This window comes from Penicillium paradoxum (assembly GCF_028828445.1).
Source record: "Penicillium paradoxum strain IBT 22861 chromosome Unknown utg000007l_segment0_segment0, whole genome shotgun sequence".
Lineage (NCBI taxonomy): Eukaryota > Fungi > Ascomycota > Eurotiomycetes > Eurotiales > Aspergillaceae > Penicillium > Penicillium paradoxum.
The window spans coordinates 1,625,871-1,642,942 of NW_026643185.1; the positions used below are offsets into that span (position 1 = coordinate 1,625,871).

A 17,072-nucleotide genomic window follows, 5' to 3' on the forward strand; every position below is an offset into this window, starting at 1 on the left:
ACTATTACTCACGAGGTACATAGACTGGAGTCAAAACATGGTTGACTGCTTGCGAGAATGCACTCGAAGCTGCCCAGGTCAGTCTAAATAGTGACAGGAGCCAAGTTTTTGATAGACTGGCGGTTCCTAGTATAACCTAACCCTTCCAAGGACTGTACGGCTTTCCTCTATAATCTCATGATATCTTCCACACATGTAGTCTGTATAGAGTACGGAGTAGTAGGAGTCACTATACTAGCACTACATGTATGCCATTTCTTGGTATAACGGCCTCCTTAGTTATCACTTGACTTTGGACCACTTTGGATCCAAATGACGTTCAATACACAAAGACATCGTTTTGTGGGGATCTCTCCGCACGTTAAATATAGGCGACAACCTGGACAAGATGGAATCTTTCACAACATGCGTTGGGTAAGCCGCCCCTATGCCATTTGAAAGGGTAATAAATTGCAAACAGCTGAAGCCAGATACTCCGAAGTGGAAGACGTAATAGACATATGTTATACATAAACAGTCTCATAATTTCTTGCGATGGAAAGACTGCATAAATGTCAGAAAACATATGACACGAATAAAGGGACATCGATATTACGTGAGTCCCAACGTTGCCAAACGACTTTCCTAATCCGGATTTAAGGGTTCAGATTATATTAATCACGCTGGCATTGGCATTATGCCATCTCGATTTGGGCCTCCATTTACTCCTTTCGATCACACACGCGACTTGCTAAATATCCACCACGGTAAGTGGAATTCTCAACCCCCACAAGTCAGCAAGGAAGGATACGTGGACTGTCTCCACATCGCGCAGGTGTCATATTGTGGGATTATTTGGCTCATAGAGCACCCCTGTTCCTATCTTTCAACGACCAATCTATGAGATTCATGCAATTCGCCAAATCTTTCCCCATTCCCAGCCGACGTTCTCCCACATGTGGAACCTTCTAGAGCGTGGACGGATCGGGAACAGATCGAGGACAGATCGTCGACTCCAGCCCGCCAATTCTAGCCCCCACCGTTAGCAAAATAAAATAATGGCACCAAGCCAGGTATTCATAAATCTGTTGCGTGCTCTGTTATGCGTCCGTAAACGACAGAAAGGCTAAAAGCCCACTTTCGAAGACCGGGCTTCTCTGCTCACTGAGATCGGCAGTGGCGCTTATGTCCTAGGCGGGTCACGAAAAGGGTTAGATATACTCCGTACGGAGTGCGGAGCTCGGAGTATATCTATCTGCGATGCACAAAATAAATCCTATTTTTTTCGTGTAAGATCGAAGACAGTTGAGGATAGTTATTGAGTTAGAATAGCTCAGCCAGAGGGAACGGAATCTAAAGTCTTCAACATCAGCAGCCTTCAGGGTCATACATCACTCCAGGCGCCAGCTGGTGATAATGTCTTATAGTACGGGGTACATGCACGCACTTGGTAGCTTGTGTACAAACCCGAAATGGGTCTAAAATATCTCACAATTGAGTTCGTCATGAGCCAATACAAAGATGACGGCAAAGTATATACGAGTACGGAGTATATGCTGTAGTTCTTACTCTTATCCATGGATCCACCAAGAAACCACCGGAGTACGGAGCGGGCCTCCGTACTCCGTAGACACTGAAGCAATGATCTTCCTCAATCTTGCGATATTCCAATTATTCGTTGTTGTACTCCTCCGTACGGAGTACGGAGAACAGTCCCACTTCACATTCGCACTTCATATTCGGAATATAATTCCGAAACGATTTCTGTATACGGTATCATTGGCACATGCGAGCCCCCGAAACAGAAGGTCCTCAGCAGCCACCGCTACTACCAGCCTTGGCAATGGCAGGTCTCTCGATCGAGAGAACTGCGGTTTTAACCGGAAACAGCCTACCGTGGCACCACCTGTTGGTCCAAAGCGCTGGATCAAAAGACTCCTGCCCCTCTAGCTTGAAAGGGACTACGGTGATAGCCTTATTGATCCAAATAGTTCGGGACGAGGATGCCGGTATTCATTCAATACCGAAGACGTATGTTGTAGCTGGACGCACGGTACGGAGTAGCAAGGGCCTTGGGATCGCCGGGCTGCTTCAAACGCCAGTTAGGCTTGGGGGGAACGCCCTGTGGTATGATAGTCCTATGCGATTGGCATAAAGCTCGGCATGAGGATTTAGTGTTGAGCTGCCTTTCTGGCAAGGCCTCACTCGTCGTCTTTGGGCTTGGATGACATCTCTCTATATTGTGTTGAGGTGCCCCTTTCCCCCTCATTGTCTTTTCTTCCATTGGCCAGTGCCTGTCTCCTGTAATGTATCACCTTAAAAATATCCTTTTCTGTCATTTTGAGGTTGTTTACGAAGTATTTGACCCCCACAGCCACAATGGAGGGTGACTCGATCTAATCGTTTACTGGAACCTCCAGAGAGTACGGTGTAAGCGATTTGCCACCGATTGCTGGGGATTATTTGCCCTGAAACGGGCGATCCCAACAGCGCTTTCGATAGCACCAGTGTGGAGTTCCAATGACGGAGTTCCTAACCTATGGGATGCAAGGCGTGGTATGGCTCGGCGTAATCTTACCTCCAATTGAGTAGCAACGATATGATACCAACCGCGGAATTGTGCCAAGTAATTGCGGGGAAGAATCATCTTTTCCAGAAGCGAGAGGGCGTTTCCACGCTAGACATCCGAGGTCATCTCCCTCTCCGTACGCCGTACTCCATAGGGCTTTCTGACTTATGCATCCAATGAACGGATCCCGGCTTGGATTGCCAACTTCGGCGCGATAGATGGCCTCGGAACAATGCAATCACCGAGGTTATACTCCGTAAATCTTTTTTGAGTACAAGACGGTGAAACACAAGAAGTATAAGGTGTGAACGGACTAGTGCTGATTCTGTGCCTTGTTTATGTCGACAAGGAATTGTGCTGTGGGCATAAGTACCATGTAGGTAATTTGTTGAGATACCTATTTCTTTGGTCTAGACCATGTAAACGTCCTTATCCTCCATGATACCCGTGGATACATCGATTCTCGCCTTCTCAATGTTGGACATAACCCACAATCATGCCTATATACGGGACAGGAAAGCGGGTTTGATCACAGTCACATCATGCCCCCTTGGAAGCGTAGTGCTTGGATAGCTCACGGTGCTTAGGTATGCGTACCTATGGGGTATGTCAAAGCCTCGAAGCTCTCAGCTTATGAGATCGAAAAGGGACAAATCCAGAGCGAAGGAAAAATTTTCCGGTACAATTGCTTATTTTTTCTCAGTATGTAGCCCACCATCCAACGGGAGCCCTGGGTAATAGGTAAAAGGGACTGAACATTGTATCCCTTCATGATGCAAATTCAAACCGAATTCCGAAGACAAAAACAAACGCCGGGATGTCCTCTCACAAGAAAACAAATTAATCTAGAAACCACGTCCGCGACCACGACCGCGGGGGGACCTCCGCGACCTCCACGGCCTCGGGGTCCGCCACGGCCACCACCACGACCACGGTCTGTTTCCTTGCGTGCCTTGTTCTTGGCCTTGGGCGCATCGTCGACAAGAAGGGTATCGAGGGGAAGACTGTCGGGGAGGATGCAATTGCGGATTGTGGAACCACGGATGTTGATGGTGTCAAGAGAAATGGGGTCACGGCCCTTGGGGGTCATCTTGACAGCCCGGAGAGAGGTGTTCATTTGCGGAGAAACAGAAACAATAGTACCGTGGAGAACGGTGCCTAGATGAGAAATCCAAGTTAGAGAACGGAGTGCTTTCACTTTTGGAGGCTCGGTGATTGGGAGGGCCTTCGGACTAGGATTCCGAGGGATTGAACGGGAATACTCACCATTCTTAAGCTCAACGGTGACCGTCTCATTGGCGCATTTCATCAAAAAGCTAGAGGGATCACTACATGTCAGCAGGAGTCATTTTGATGGTGGTTGATGCGCCAAGCGGAGCTGGCGCGCGAAGACACGAGCGAGATAATCACATACCGGACGAGCTTCATGGTGGATATGTGAGCTGCAGGCTGCAGATGACTTCAGTTTGTGATAATATGTTAAGTCACTAACAGATAGCTCGTAGAATGTGGGGGGAATAACGTGGATGGGTTTTGGTGATGCCGTCAGACACAGAGGGCAGAGAAGATCAATCACGTGGACAGCACGTGACACGAACCCTTTTTTGTATGATCTATGAATGTCATTCTGAGCTTACATAGGTACATTGACCTTAATGAAAAACAAAATTTCATATTAGCATGCTGATCATTATTGTTTTGCGTTTGGGACTCCTTGTCTGATGTGGCATGCCCCATCCACTCTAGGGCTACCGGTCCAAGCATCGAGGAATTGAGTTTCTAGGCGATCTAAGCTAAATCGCACATTCCGTCCTTTCGAATGGGCCATATTGATTAAAGAGGATGATCTTAGATCTGTGTCGCGCTTTAAAACATGATACCCATAGTTGCTACGCCCGTGGACTGGTGCACGATGGGTCAACACTGCATCATACCTCATGGGACGAACTCAGGAGTCAGGATTCACTTGAGATCAATGAAACTGGCCTACATTTTATTTGATCCCCGTATACCTTGATGGGCGGTATACATACTTGCATGAAATGGGTTCAGGCAGACATTGTGCACAGGCATCATGATTGCTAGAGCTGTGTAGATTTATCATGGCTAGATGTAACAAAGCTACGGAGTATACTAGGTTTAAACGCTATATTACAAACACATGCGCTTCATGTAGAGCCTTGAAAGGGATTGACGAACCAAGTTCTGACCAAACTTCGAAGTATGTCCTTGAATTCCGTATATATTAAACTAATGACATACATGAGAATTGTGATCACGCAATCAAAACACCACGAGCAATTGTGGGCTCAGTATACAGAGACGTTTGGCACATGACCCTATTCCCTCAGCCCTAAGTCTCAAATAGTCACCCCTACAGAATACAGAGTACACTGAATATATATCCATTTCATGGTCATATGGGTACACAGATTTGTGCATATATAGTGATCTCCAATGCAGAAACCGCACATGGTGTCTCCTAGCACAATCATATCACCTGCGGATCCCCTGTGGGGGAGAGCCGATCATGCCCGTGCCTGGCTCCAGGGGCGATTGGTTTCTTGACATGCGCCCCAGTCACAAAAAAATATGTACATTGTAGCTTCGGGTGAGAAATTGCCACAGCGCTAAAAGGTGGTCAAGACGATATCAGGAGACCTGACAAATTACCGTTTGTCTTGGCTGCGTTTTCTGTGACAAGCTCCACCATTCCTTACGGTTTACCCATCGATACACCACTGCCTAAGAAAGACCCAACATACTGGATATTGGTCCATCCACGACCCCTAATTCCAGCACCATGACTTAAAGCTAAAAAGGAATTGGCCGAGAGCCGGGTCCTGCTAATCCCTAATGAGAGGGGATTATCTGGGGCTGAAATTCTAGCATTTTCCTATCCAGGATTGTCTCTGGCTTTGGTGTTGTTCGACTTGCCTAGGATATAGAATGAGGAGTAGTTTCTTTTAGGACCATGTCATCTAGACGGGGTTCCTAATGCACGCACCAATGTGTCCCCTTTTGCCCCAACGGCGCGTTTTGTGGGGGCCAAGCCTGATAGGGGGACAAGCATCGGGCCGGGGATGGCGGACATTTTGACCTCAAACGAGTACTGAGCTCACTTTCCTCTTTCATCTTCTTATTTAATTTTAGTTTCCTCCAATATAAACCACGAGGTGGAAACTGAGAGTAGCTAGCCAGCCACGCGCTAGACTATCGAGAGCGTCATGGCCCCCAATCCGCCCCCATTCACTATAATGGGGCTAGAATCCAATGCCCAGGCCAAGAGTGCCGTCTCCCCTTAGGAGGATCATTACTGTACTCCGTACAGACTGTGGCCCCAGTCGCAATCGTTCCGGAGTCTGCTTTTTTTTTTCTCTTCCCGCATATCTGTTTTACCCGTCATTTGTGGGGGTCAAAAGTCCGACTCTGGCTCGTGATACTTCCCATCGGCCCACTCATTTTGAAGATCCTACGTTTTTCTTTTTCGTTTTCTTTTTCTTGGTCTTCTTACGGATCCGGTAGCCAATGGTCTCCTATTCTAGATGTAATTCAGACGGTGAAAAGGCGGTTAATTGGGCAGAAGTACAATGCGCCGGTCCGGCACTTTTCGATGCACGCAGGTCAGTGGCGCACGAGAAATCTACAAGTTGGTGTTGGTTTCTGAACCTGTGGACCAGCAAGGCTACCCAACCGGGGACCTCAGATCATAAAACGATTGCGGGGGTCACTAGTAAACGCTCATTGCTGGATATGAGCATTTTAAATACTTCATTGCGCCCCCCAATTGAAATCCTCAGCGGAAAAAAAAAAGCTTTTGATTTACCTTCTTGACGGGTTACTCGGGACATCTGTATGTTGACTTCCTTTTACGAGTGCCGCCTTTCCCCTTATACTCAATCTTGGCCCTTCCTATTCCCTACCGCAGTGCTTGTCTCACAGGTCTTTGGCCTATATAGTTCCTCATGTTTCCTGGAGGGTCTGGCTCACAGGAACCGTTTTCTCACCGCAGGAACCAATCGAGCTTATCAGTCTCAGACTCGCAGCCAAACGTTGGGCTTTTATCCCCACTCATCAACTCAGAGGGAACTGCAGCCTTTACACAAGGCGTGGCTCCTGGATCAGGCTCTCACTGGCCTATTCAGACATCTGCCTCTCCTGTGCGAGGTAGTTTGCAATCAACACAAGACTTTGCACTGTCTATTCCTCCGCATATTCCATCCTCAACTCTGAATACCAGCGCGAACCAATCTCACGCTTTGCTGAACTCGAACTACCCACTCGTAGGGTCGACAGCACAGCCATCTGTCGAGGACATTACGCCCATCAAACAAGAAATTGGGTCTGAAGATCCACGGTTAGTCGAGCTCAATTACCATCCAGAGCAATAACCGGAGTTCTGTGCTGACTAGGGCATCCCCTCAACAGCGGCCTTGGCATCTCACCATACCCCATGTCAGTAGTATCAAACACGTACTTTGCTGGTCCAATGCAGCACAATCCTCACCGTATGAAGCTTATCCAACCGTGGTTCAAAAAGCGTTTACTGACCCTTTCAGAATATGCCTGGGCAAACCGACCCTATCAGCCTTTGCAGCCACCAGCAGGGCACATGAGCCCGCCATTTCCATCTTCACATCCAACCTATCCTCCACCTGGTTATCCAATGGGATATCCAAGCCACTCAAGTGGATCACAGCACGGATACCAACAGCAAGAACCCCAATTACCGGCCTCTTATCTCGCAACACCTGGCAACGCCTCCCGCCACAGCCAACCTCGAAGGTAGGCGATTGACCAAGGTTCATTTGGAAACGACTAACCTTTTTAATATAGTCCGCCCCTCCCACGTTCTTATCATCCTCACCCTGTTTCCGGTACTCCTCCTCTGCCCGAACAGCCTCTTATGACCTCGTATGTCGAACGAAGCACCCAAAAGTGTGAAAAGGATTCAATGCTTGAGTTGCTGACCTTGGAGTAGACCTCCTTCTTATATGATGAACCAACCCGCTTATTATTTCCCCGAAACGTCAGCTATTCCGTGAGTTGAGACAATCAGAATTCGAAGAATGCAGCATACTAACAAGACACCGCAACACTAGATCGCAATCGCATCCTACCTCTCTCAGCTCTCAACCACCGTCAATGATCGCACACGATCCGACATACTCTTCACCAGAATCAGCCGCTGCCACAGACCCTGATCGCCCGATGCGAGTGGTCAGTTCACGCCCAAGACCGCAATGCTGGGATCACGGATGCAATGGCCGTGAGTTTTCGACATTCAGCAATCTCCTCCGACATCAGCGCGAAAAGTCGGGGGTAGTGGCTAAAGCCGAATGCCCGGTATGCGGCGCAGTATTTACACGTACGACAGCACGCAATATTCACGTTGCTCAGGGCAAGTGCAAAAGCCCAGGCCGAGAATCATCTGCCGAATAGATGGGATACATATAATTTTGGATTTGGAGTTAAAGCGAAGGCACTCGGCTCTAATAGGACTGGTTTTTGCATGGTATGAGTATTTAGGGCCCATCGAGTTTCTCAGAGAGAAGAGGCTCGTCCAATAGAAACAGGTAGGTAGATATATCCGTTTGTTCAGAATAACTAGTGGATAACCACGTGACGCTCCGGCCCGTGACTCTTCCCTTAATTTGTGAGTCAGTTGCCAACTGCACTTCCAGGCTCCATCACAGATCATTCATTTCGACAGCAAGAATGCCTTACGTCTCTCGAGTCTTTCTAGAAGTGCTTTATTTATCTCCATATCTGTGCTTATTACCAATACCTTTGCCAGTCTGAATCGTAACAGTACCAAAGAATGGCATCCATCTTCACCTATGACCCAGACCCACCTCGGGTGTCGTCTCCGTGGTCAACTTCGGGTTCATCGACGCCCCAAATCAATGCAACTGGGGGCCGGAGCTTGCCTGTCCGCACGCGTTCCAGCACCACTTTACTAAATGCGGACCCTGACTTGTTATCCAATTATGGAATATCCAAACTGGAGCCCGAACCCCAAGAGGGCCCCACAGAGTACAAATTGCACCTTCTTCTTCGACCCAGGCGCCCTTATCTGTCCATGTCAACGGGGCACGTAATAGCGGGCTCGTATCATTACCGCGTTACTCCAACCACTTCTATATCCGCATCTCCGGGCTCAGAAGTAGCTCCACGGCCCATGCAGGCCAAGTCAAGCCAAAGCCGACATCAACGACTACAAGGCTTGACAACCCAGCTACTCTGGCGTTTACAGCAATCTTCGCCTTTTCACTCATCTACCACCTCCAATCTTGTGGTTCCTGTTCTCCCTGAGGCAACGCTGGAATTGGGCGTGCCCTGTAAACCTGCCCGATTGCTCCCGGGTCTTGAGGAGAGTCAAGGTGCCTTGTACGAGATTGGCGTCGCCGATGATGGCACTTTTGTAGGCCTCACTCAGGATGAGCTGGATGAGAGCGTGAGGAATTTACAGGCAATGGCTGCTAGTCTGGGGTGTAAGGTTGAGATTCTTCGCCGAGTGGTGGTTGGTAAGTGTGAGTGGGCTGAGGACTTGCCATCTGCGCCTGTCGACCCAGCCGAGACTAATACTGAAAGTCTTTGGGTCGCTGAGGCTCTGGTGAGCCCCGATTTGGACTTCTATAATATCTCCCGGATCAAGTCCAAAAATGACCCAGATTCCGCCGCACTCTCAGAATCTGGCAAACTGTCGGTCTCGAATGAAGATTACTCCCACACAGAGCAGATTCGCATTTCTCTTGCAGGTCCGAGCACTGCAGGAAAGTCTTCTCTTTTGGGTACGTTGACTTCTTCTGCGCTTGACAATGGAAGGGGTAAGAGCAGGTTGAGTTTGCTCAAGCATCGGCATGAGATATCATCAGGTATCACCAGCTCGGTAGCCCAGGAACTGATTGGTTATACGGATGATGTCCCATCAACAGTGGTCAACTATGCCTCTGGTAATGTTGCAGGCTGGGATGATATACATGCCTCCTCGAAAGAGGGTCGTTTGGCATTTGTATCTGATCTTCCCGGCTCAATTCGATATCTCAAATCTACCCTGCGAGGGCTTGTGAGCTGGGCTCCACATTATGTGATGCTTTGCATTCCGTCTAATTGCGGAGACGAGACGCCTGATAGTGAGCAGACAGGAACTGAACAATCAGAAATTGATACCTGTCTGTCCTATCTAGAACTTTGCCTGAAGTTGGAAGTCCCCGTGTTGATTGTCATCACTAAATTGGACGTTGCTTCCCGCAGCGGACTGCGAGACAATCTGACCAGGGTTCTATCTGCTCTTAAAACAGCTGGACGACAACCTGTGATGCTTCCAGCATCGCCTGCGGGTGACAAACCACTTGACCTTCAGCAAATTAGCACGACGGATAGCTCTCAAGTACAGAAAGTGATTGCTTCTACTGAGGGGAAATGGGCACACACTGTGCCAATTATGCTTACGAGTGCCGTGGATGGCTCTGGCATTGGGAAACTCCATGCGTTCCTTCGATCCCTTCCAATTCCCGCGCAACCAAGCCAGAGAACTCTCCACTCTCCCGAAGGAAACCCGGCATCTAGAGAATCCGCCAACATCTTCGATGTGGATGAAGTCTTTGCAATCCCTCCGTCCAAAGTCTATTCAATGGACTCGGAGAAGGGAACTCAGGAGAACCGCGGCATGGTTCTCTGCGGTCTAGTCCGCCGAGGGACTATCTCTATTGGCGACGAATTGGTTATCGGTCCTATATTGGTGGACAGCTCGATTGACCAAATCAATGAACCACATGTGGCCGGTAGCTCATTGTCCCGCAGTGGGCCCGGTCCCTCAGACAATCTCCCGGTATTCCTCCCACAGAGCTCATTGTCCGGAAAAGATTCACACGCAAAATGGCAGCGTATCCGCGTTGTCAGCGTAAGAGACCTCCGACTGTCCGTGCGCCGTCTCGTGAGAGACCAAGTAGGAACAATCGGAATTGAACCAATCGGGGTTTCAGAGGATGGCCGTCCACTCCGTCTTGGCCGGATTCGAAAAGGCATGGTCCTCGCAAACTTCTCGGTCCCACCCTTGAGCTTGAATAGTATCTCGCCCGCCTCGTTATTGACGCTGCCATTTCACACCGGCTTCACCGCTACCTTCCGATCTACTGAGTTCTCCGCTCCAAACTCACCGCCACTATTGCTTGGCGGAAACGCCATAGCCTATCTCGCCAACATCCGCACTACAGTTCGTGTCATCTGCATGGCGCTAACGGGAACCGGCGAAGAGGTATCTTCCGGGCCGTCTGAGCCTGAGTTCTTCAGCTTTGATGGTGACGCCCAACCTCCTAGGGAGAAACCAAACGAAAATGGTATAATAAACAATACGATGGACGGCGCAGCCGATGTGGTTCGTCGCCGTCCCTCGGCAACAGATATCAGCAAAATCATGTCTGGCACCTCGTCTGCTTCCATTGTCGGAGTTGCTTCTTCTGCTGAAGCTCTGAACGAAGATGTCAAGATTACCTTTGCGCTGGTGTCGTCTGTTGAATGGGTAGAACTTGGATCTCAGATTCTTGTTATGCCTGGTGTCTCCATAGCTTCTGCCTCGTCCCAATCTGGGGCTACATTAGCATCTGCGCCCGGCTCTAGCCCTGCCGCTGGGATGATTCCGATGTCCGGGCTGGAAGGGTTTGTAGGAACGGTCTGTGAGGTCGTTTCTGGGAGGGTTCCAGTTGCTGATGGCTAGACTGGGACGTTGCAAATATCTGTTGGTGATTGATTTCTCTTCTTTTCATCATTTTCCAGCGTTTTTTTGAGACACTTTACTCAGCATTAGCTACAGCCCGGATTTAGTCTGATTCCATTTTTCGAGTCGGGTTTGTTTTTCCCTTCGTCCTCATGTTTGTTTGTTTTTGTTTTCTAGCGAGTCCCATATCATAATAGGTACACATGTAGTCACTACCGGTTTTCATAGCTGGGATGCGTTTACCGAAGTTCCAATATCTGAAAATTTGACGTCAATATTATTGTCTTAAGAAAGTGTCGTAGCAATTGACCAGGTTACTATTGTCTAGCATTCTTGTCTTGGGGGCACCCGAAGACAAGAAACAAGGCAAATCAGGCGGCAGCAACGCAAACGGTCCAACTATGGCAAGCAGAGCCCACGGCAGGCTGGTCCACCTTATAGATTCCCAATGAGGCAGGCCATCCCCCCAAACATAAGCGCATATTGACCATGTAATGTCCCATCAAATCCGCTTTCGAATCATCTCTTCGTTTTTCGCTTGGGTATTTCCATCAACTTGTTAATCGAGCGCAACCAAGAGGCTCAAATAGACGCCAGGCCTATCCGCAATGTCATCGGATGTCTGCGTCTCATGGATTCGAGTGATTGGCATAATTATCCCCCTTTGCGTTGATCGCCGGGGACATTGGAGTGACGAGAAAAGGTGCTAGTAGATCCAATGGTAGCGCTAGCATTACGCAACTCGATCTTCTTGCGCTCCATCTCGAGCTAAATTTCGAAAATCTTGATCAACTCGGTTTCTTTTGCAAGTAAACACGGATTAGGGTCGATTGACTCACCACCTTGCGCACTCGGAAAAGAGCGGCTGTATCACCCTCCACGAGCGGACGGCAGTCATCCACGCGGTACGGAGCAGCGATTGTCACAGCATCAGCGACGATAATGTTGTGGCCGTTCCACCGCGCAGGCATAGTGCGACTAAAGGCATCGAAAAGATCTTGGGCCAGAGGAGTAACGCCCTTACCACGACGCGCCTCACGTTCAAGTGCTTCACCAACAGCCTTTGCCTCACGGGCCTTGAGCGCACGAGTGTCGAGCGCCTGGATGGTAGGCTGTGCATCCGCAAACGAGGCAGAGGTGGAGTTCGAGGGTGGCGCAAGGGCGAGAACCTGGAAGTTCTGGATGCGCGAGATGGGAATCACACGGTAGTCACCGTTTTGTGCTGATTTGGCGTCACCGGGGTTGGGCGCGGGGGCCGTGTTGATGGCCACGAGGTTGGTGATCGGGCATGCTGTGAAGATTGTACCTTCGATAATCGATTGCGTGGGCTGCGCAGTGGTGAGACGAACACTATGATGCGGCGATGAAAAGGTCAGCGCTGCGACTAAGTATACAACGTTGTTGGTAGATAAGACTCACCGGGCACCGATCGCCCCGCTCAAAGCTGCCTCCAAGGGCACCAAGGGTGTCGCCATCCCGGGGCCTACTACGTGGCCAGGTTGCTTCTGCGCAGAGGCCTTCACTGAACCCTGCCGCTTGTTCTCCGCCATAGACCTATTGCTCTAGCCTCCACAGATGAGCTGCTCGGGCGTCCACAACAAGCTCAGTTAAATCCCCCAGGTGAAGGAGGGTCCTGTTGACTTTTTGTAGCGCGGTGGTCAAATCCTATACGAAGAGATCAGGACATTGGAAGCAGACCAGCACAAATTCGGGTCGGCTTGTCCTGCGAGGAGCTGTTGATTGCACCCCGGATTATCGGTCGAGAGTGGGCTGGACGGCGCTGACAATCGGCTCCTCTGTTGAGAAACGAGCGTGGCTCAAGCGGAGCTGGCAAACAGGCTCAACCCCAAAGAAAGAGAACAGGAAACAAGCACCACACCCAAACCAGGAATTTATGGAAGATCAATGCACTGAATGGCTCGCGATTAGATGGCAGGGTCGACGTTGCACGGATTCCCTTTCGGGTTTAGTGCTAACATCCGATTACTTCATCGTCGCCTCAGGCAACGATCCATATAAAACAGTACCGATGGGTATATTGTTGATTGATTTAATGATCAATGGTCCAGTTAAGTACACAAGAGTCATATTATTGGATCAAGAAATGGAAAATGACCGAGAATATTTCAGTGGCCTATATGAATCTTTTATCATTATATTTCCGATGTCCCCAAAGACTTCACCCTGCCCCTCTAGTCCTTCAGGAACTAAAAACCAAAAAGAAAAGCAAAATTGTATGATATATGAGCCATAGTTGGTGATTTACAAGAAGATATATACGGACATCAATGAGAGGGGGCATGAGCAATGCATATTAGCAGAGGTAATGAAAATTGTTGCTAGTATATGTAGGGTTATTAAAAATCGATAATCCTCAAGAAGGCTTGGATGGATGGTTTAGAGATAAGAGGAAAGGAGATTTGTTCATATAGAAAAACATCGTCATTTCAATAACTCATATGATAGAGTAGGAGAGGCTAAATGTATCCGTAAGCATGTTGGGAAAAAGAAGCTGTACTCAATACATATAGCAAGTGACAAGACGTTTGAGTTATATAGACATTCAAGTGCTTGATGTTAGGCTAAACATGACCTTTCTAGCCATAGTCCGAAACCTAAGTGAAGATAAAGATGATCGTATTTTGAATTGTAAGGTTTTAACACATCGATGCCATTTATACAGAAGTTGGTAAATTTCCATGTCCACAAGTCAAGGTCAGCCAATAGTTCCAACGGCTGTCTTCTTCGGTCCCCTCTTTTTATTCCATCCTTTGCCTCTAGACTGCTTTCATACACAGAGAACATAGACGAGACAAGGAGAGTGATACCTCCATTATTGTAGTGCTTTTGAGGATGTTGACAGTCTCAACCAAGGAGACGACCTTGTTCAGCGATAGTGCTCAAGAAAAGGTAGGTAATGAGACTGGTCCCGGTGATCAGCTGTGATTCAGCCAGAACCGGACAGGCTTGCCTAGGAGAAGGCTTTACCCAGTCGGTGGGGGGTAAAAAGGTCAGGAGCCTGGTTCATAAACCTTGGGAGAGAGATCTCGTTGGCTGGACAAGGCAGTGTGGTGTCGAGAAAATGGCACAATAGGCCAAGAATGAAAAGACATATTACATCTTGCGGAAAGCGTTGCCAGAAGCACTGCGGCGCTCCTTCGCCCGGAACGAAGTATCGGTCTTGTCGTAGCGCACTTCGGGAGCGGTACGCTTCGGTTTGCCAGCCGGATTGAAGCTGATCTCTTGCTCGCCAACCACACCAATCCGACGTGCAGGCTTTTGTCTCGACTTCATGTTCTGTGCACGAGAGCCGAAAGAACGGTCTCGGGCGGAGTGGGCTTGGTTCGAGGAAGACACTTGCATACGAGGCGGAGGCCGCTTCGTACGCTTGTAATCTGCGGAAGAGATCTTCTTTGAGGGTGCTACCTTCGCAGGTCTTTCCGACTCGCTGTCGGAGTCGGAATCGTCCGAGCTTGAGCCAGGCACGTCGTCGACAGCCTCTTGCTCCACAGCCGTCAAACCACGTTCCTTTCTCGAAGTTGTTGTGGCAGCCTGAGGAACTGTGCTGGGGTTCAGCAATTGGAACTCGCGCGAAGTCTCGTCGACAGCGAAATCCTGGTCCTCGAACAGCTGAGCGAAACGGCCACCGCCCAGTACAGCCTTCTCCTTGCCTTCGGCAGGAGTGGTTCCATCCACGTCGGCCATCTCCTGGTCGGCTGTGCCTTCCAGTAAACGCTTGGCATGCTTGCGCTCCCTCTTCTCCTCTGCATTCAACATTCTCTCGGCCAATCTTCTGTTCACCTTGACAGCGACCTTCTTCTTGCCGCGGATACGGCTCTCCCGCTCCTTGTTCATAATTTCGGCCACCTTCTTTGCCCGAGGGTTTTCTGTATCGGGGAATAATCCAGTAATAGAATTGTACACGAAGTTTGCCACCTGGTAGCCCTTGGAGTAAGGCACCATCTTTCCTGCCTGCAAGTAGGATGCCAAATCAATGGGCTCTCCGCCTGCCTTGATAAGCTTCTCGTCCCATTTCGCGACCTGTTCACTAGGCACAAGTGTGAAGCCGGGCCAGACAGAGCTAGACTGGGCAGATTTGAATGCACTAGGATCATTGGGATCCTCAGCCATCTCTTCAACCAGGTTGTCCAAGAATGAGCACCATTTTGGTGCGGGGCCAAGCTGCGGGATGAAGAATGAGTGCTGTTGTCGGCCTTCGTTCGCTGTGAGGAGCATGCCGCTGTCCTTGCACCAGGCAACAGACTTGAGATCCACAGCCGGCTCAACAGAGGTCCAAGGTTTCTGATCTTCAATATCCCAGAGCTTGATGATGCGCTTATCAGCCGAGAGCAACTTGGGTTCAATTGTCGCAGCTTGTGTCGCCGTCGACTGCTCGAGGAATTTAAGAGTGTGGATAGGGAACCCGTATCCCTGGTCCTTCACCTGATAAGGAATAGGAGAACGCAGGTCGTACAAGTGAATGAGACCAGTAGACGAGCCAGTTCCAAGGCTCATACCTGAGCGGTTGAACTCCAAGGCGGTAATCTCTGATCGCTCGTCGCTGAGTCCAAATTGTGTAGGTGCGTGCAGCACACCTGCGCGTCCCTTTGCTCTAGGATCCCAAAGCTCAACTGTGCCCAATGAAGTTCCGAAGGCCAACAAATTGTGACTCTCCTCCGCAATGGCACCAGTGTTGACCGAGCCAGTGTTGATTCCACCCTGAAGAGTTCCGCCACCAGTGGATGTGAAATCGTCGCCTCCGACATCTACCTCGAAGCTTCGCATGTATCGGCCCAACTCCAAGTTCAATCGGTATACCTCTCCCATGCCATCTTGATTGACACCGACGGCAGGTACAAGCACCTCTGTCGACTGTCGGTCGTATACAATGTCACGTCCATATCGGGGCAGTCTGGTGGTGTAGTGACAACCGGAGGGAGTGTGGAACTCAAGAGATCGATCGGATTGGAGGTGGAGGGATTTTGTGTAATCGGAAGACAGTAGAATGAATGTAGTGTTGAGAGCACTAGTGTGGCGCGCCCATGAAAGGGACAATTGCGGGAGATAGTGAGTGTGGATTTGCGGCTTGTAAGTTCCTACAAGTAGTATTGTTAGAGTCTGCGCTTCCCAAAAGATATGAGAAGCAGTGAGACAAACCTGTGCTCATCACCCATTCACCGTCCTCGCTGACTCGAATACAATGACTTGCTTCCTCAAACTCAAAGTCTTGTAGTAATTCAACCCGATTCGCGTACTCGGGGTCATTTTTCAAACTGCGCTTTCGGCGCCTCGCAAGCCATTCGGGGAGAGGCCGAGCGCTGTCTGAACCCGAGATGGTATATACCGGGACTTCTGACGGATTGGACAGCTTCATACTGGCGTTTTCTGGCGTGGAATAGGCCAAGCCAGTTATTTCAAGCTAATTCACAACCTATTCGAGACGTATCGGTGTCGGCTGGAGCGAGCCTGCAAAAGATAAAAAAAAACTACGATAAAAAGCCGCTGATAGCGGTCACGTGCGGCCCCCGTCAATCGGTGATTGGCCTGAGTGTCCCTGGCGAACGTCCCCCGGAATTGCGCATTTCAACTTTCTGTTGACTACATGCGATGAGCCTTCTGATTGAGTCATTGCTGCTTCATTTGATGCGCTGAGCCATTTCAAGTGCGAGTGTTGTGCTAGAAAATCCCTCGGTCTTCGTCGATCTCGTTATCTCGCGCAAGATGGCATCAACCCGCTAATGTATTCGCTGTTTGTTGATATCTCTGCTATGCTCTTTCGCTCCTTGCCGAATAACATGCGATCTG

The 17,072-nt window shown here is 49.4% G+C and overlaps 5 protein-coding genes across 5 annotated transcripts; 2 read left to right on the forward strand and 3 right to left on the reverse strand.

Moving 5' to 3' along the window:
• Positions 1-3,131: 3,131 nt before the first annotated feature.
• On the reverse strand, positions 3,132-3,976 carry N7457_008177 (mRNA splicing protein SMD1; the record flags this gene model as incomplete). Its single annotated transcript, XM_057179220.1, has 3 exons — positions 3,132-3,145; positions 3,482-3,876; positions 3,963-3,976. The coding sequence occupies 3 exons, from the start codon at positions 3,974-3,976 to the stop codon at positions 3,132-3,134; spliced, it is 423 nt and encodes a 140-aa protein (XP_057027606.1).
• Positions 3,977-6,507: 2,531 nt separating this feature from the next.
• On the forward strand, positions 6,508-7,990 carry N7457_008178 (uncharacterized protein; the record flags this gene model as incomplete). Its single annotated transcript, XM_057179221.1, has 5 exons — positions 6,508-6,905; positions 6,977-7,333; positions 7,385-7,462; positions 7,530-7,589; positions 7,651-7,990. Coding segments are annotated over 5 exons (1,233 nt in total), but the record flags the coding sequence as incomplete, so codon positions are not given.
• A 379-nt stretch (positions 7,991-8,369) lies between these two features.
• N7457_008179 (uncharacterized protein) lies at positions 8,370-11,267 on the forward strand (the record flags this gene model as incomplete). The annotated part of the gene is made up of 1 exon (XM_057179222.1): positions 8,370-11,267. The coding sequence occupies one exon, from the start codon at positions 8,370-8,372 to the stop codon at positions 11,265-11,267; it is 2,898 nt and encodes a 965-aa protein (XP_057027608.1).
• A 654-nt stretch (positions 11,268-11,921) lies between these two features.
• N7457_008180 (anticodon-binding domain-containing protein) lies at positions 11,922-12,817 on the reverse strand (the record flags this gene model as incomplete). Its single annotated transcript, XM_057179223.1, has 3 exons — positions 11,922-12,035; positions 12,107-12,617; positions 12,687-12,817. The coding sequence occupies 3 exons, from the start codon at positions 12,815-12,817 to the stop codon at positions 11,922-11,924; spliced, it is 756 nt and encodes a 251-aa protein (XP_057027609.1).
• Positions 12,818-14,381: 1,564 nt separating this feature from the next.
• N7457_008181 (WD repeat NOL10/ENP2 family protein) lies at positions 14,382-16,641 on the reverse strand (the record flags this gene model as incomplete). The annotated part of the gene is made up of 2 exons (XM_057179224.1): positions 14,382-16,363; positions 16,425-16,641. 2 exons carry the CDS (start codon positions 16,639-16,641, stop codon positions 14,382-14,384), a joined length of 2,199 nt encoding a protein of 732 aa, XP_057027610.1.
• Between the last annotated feature and the right edge of the window lie 431 nt (positions 16,642-17,072).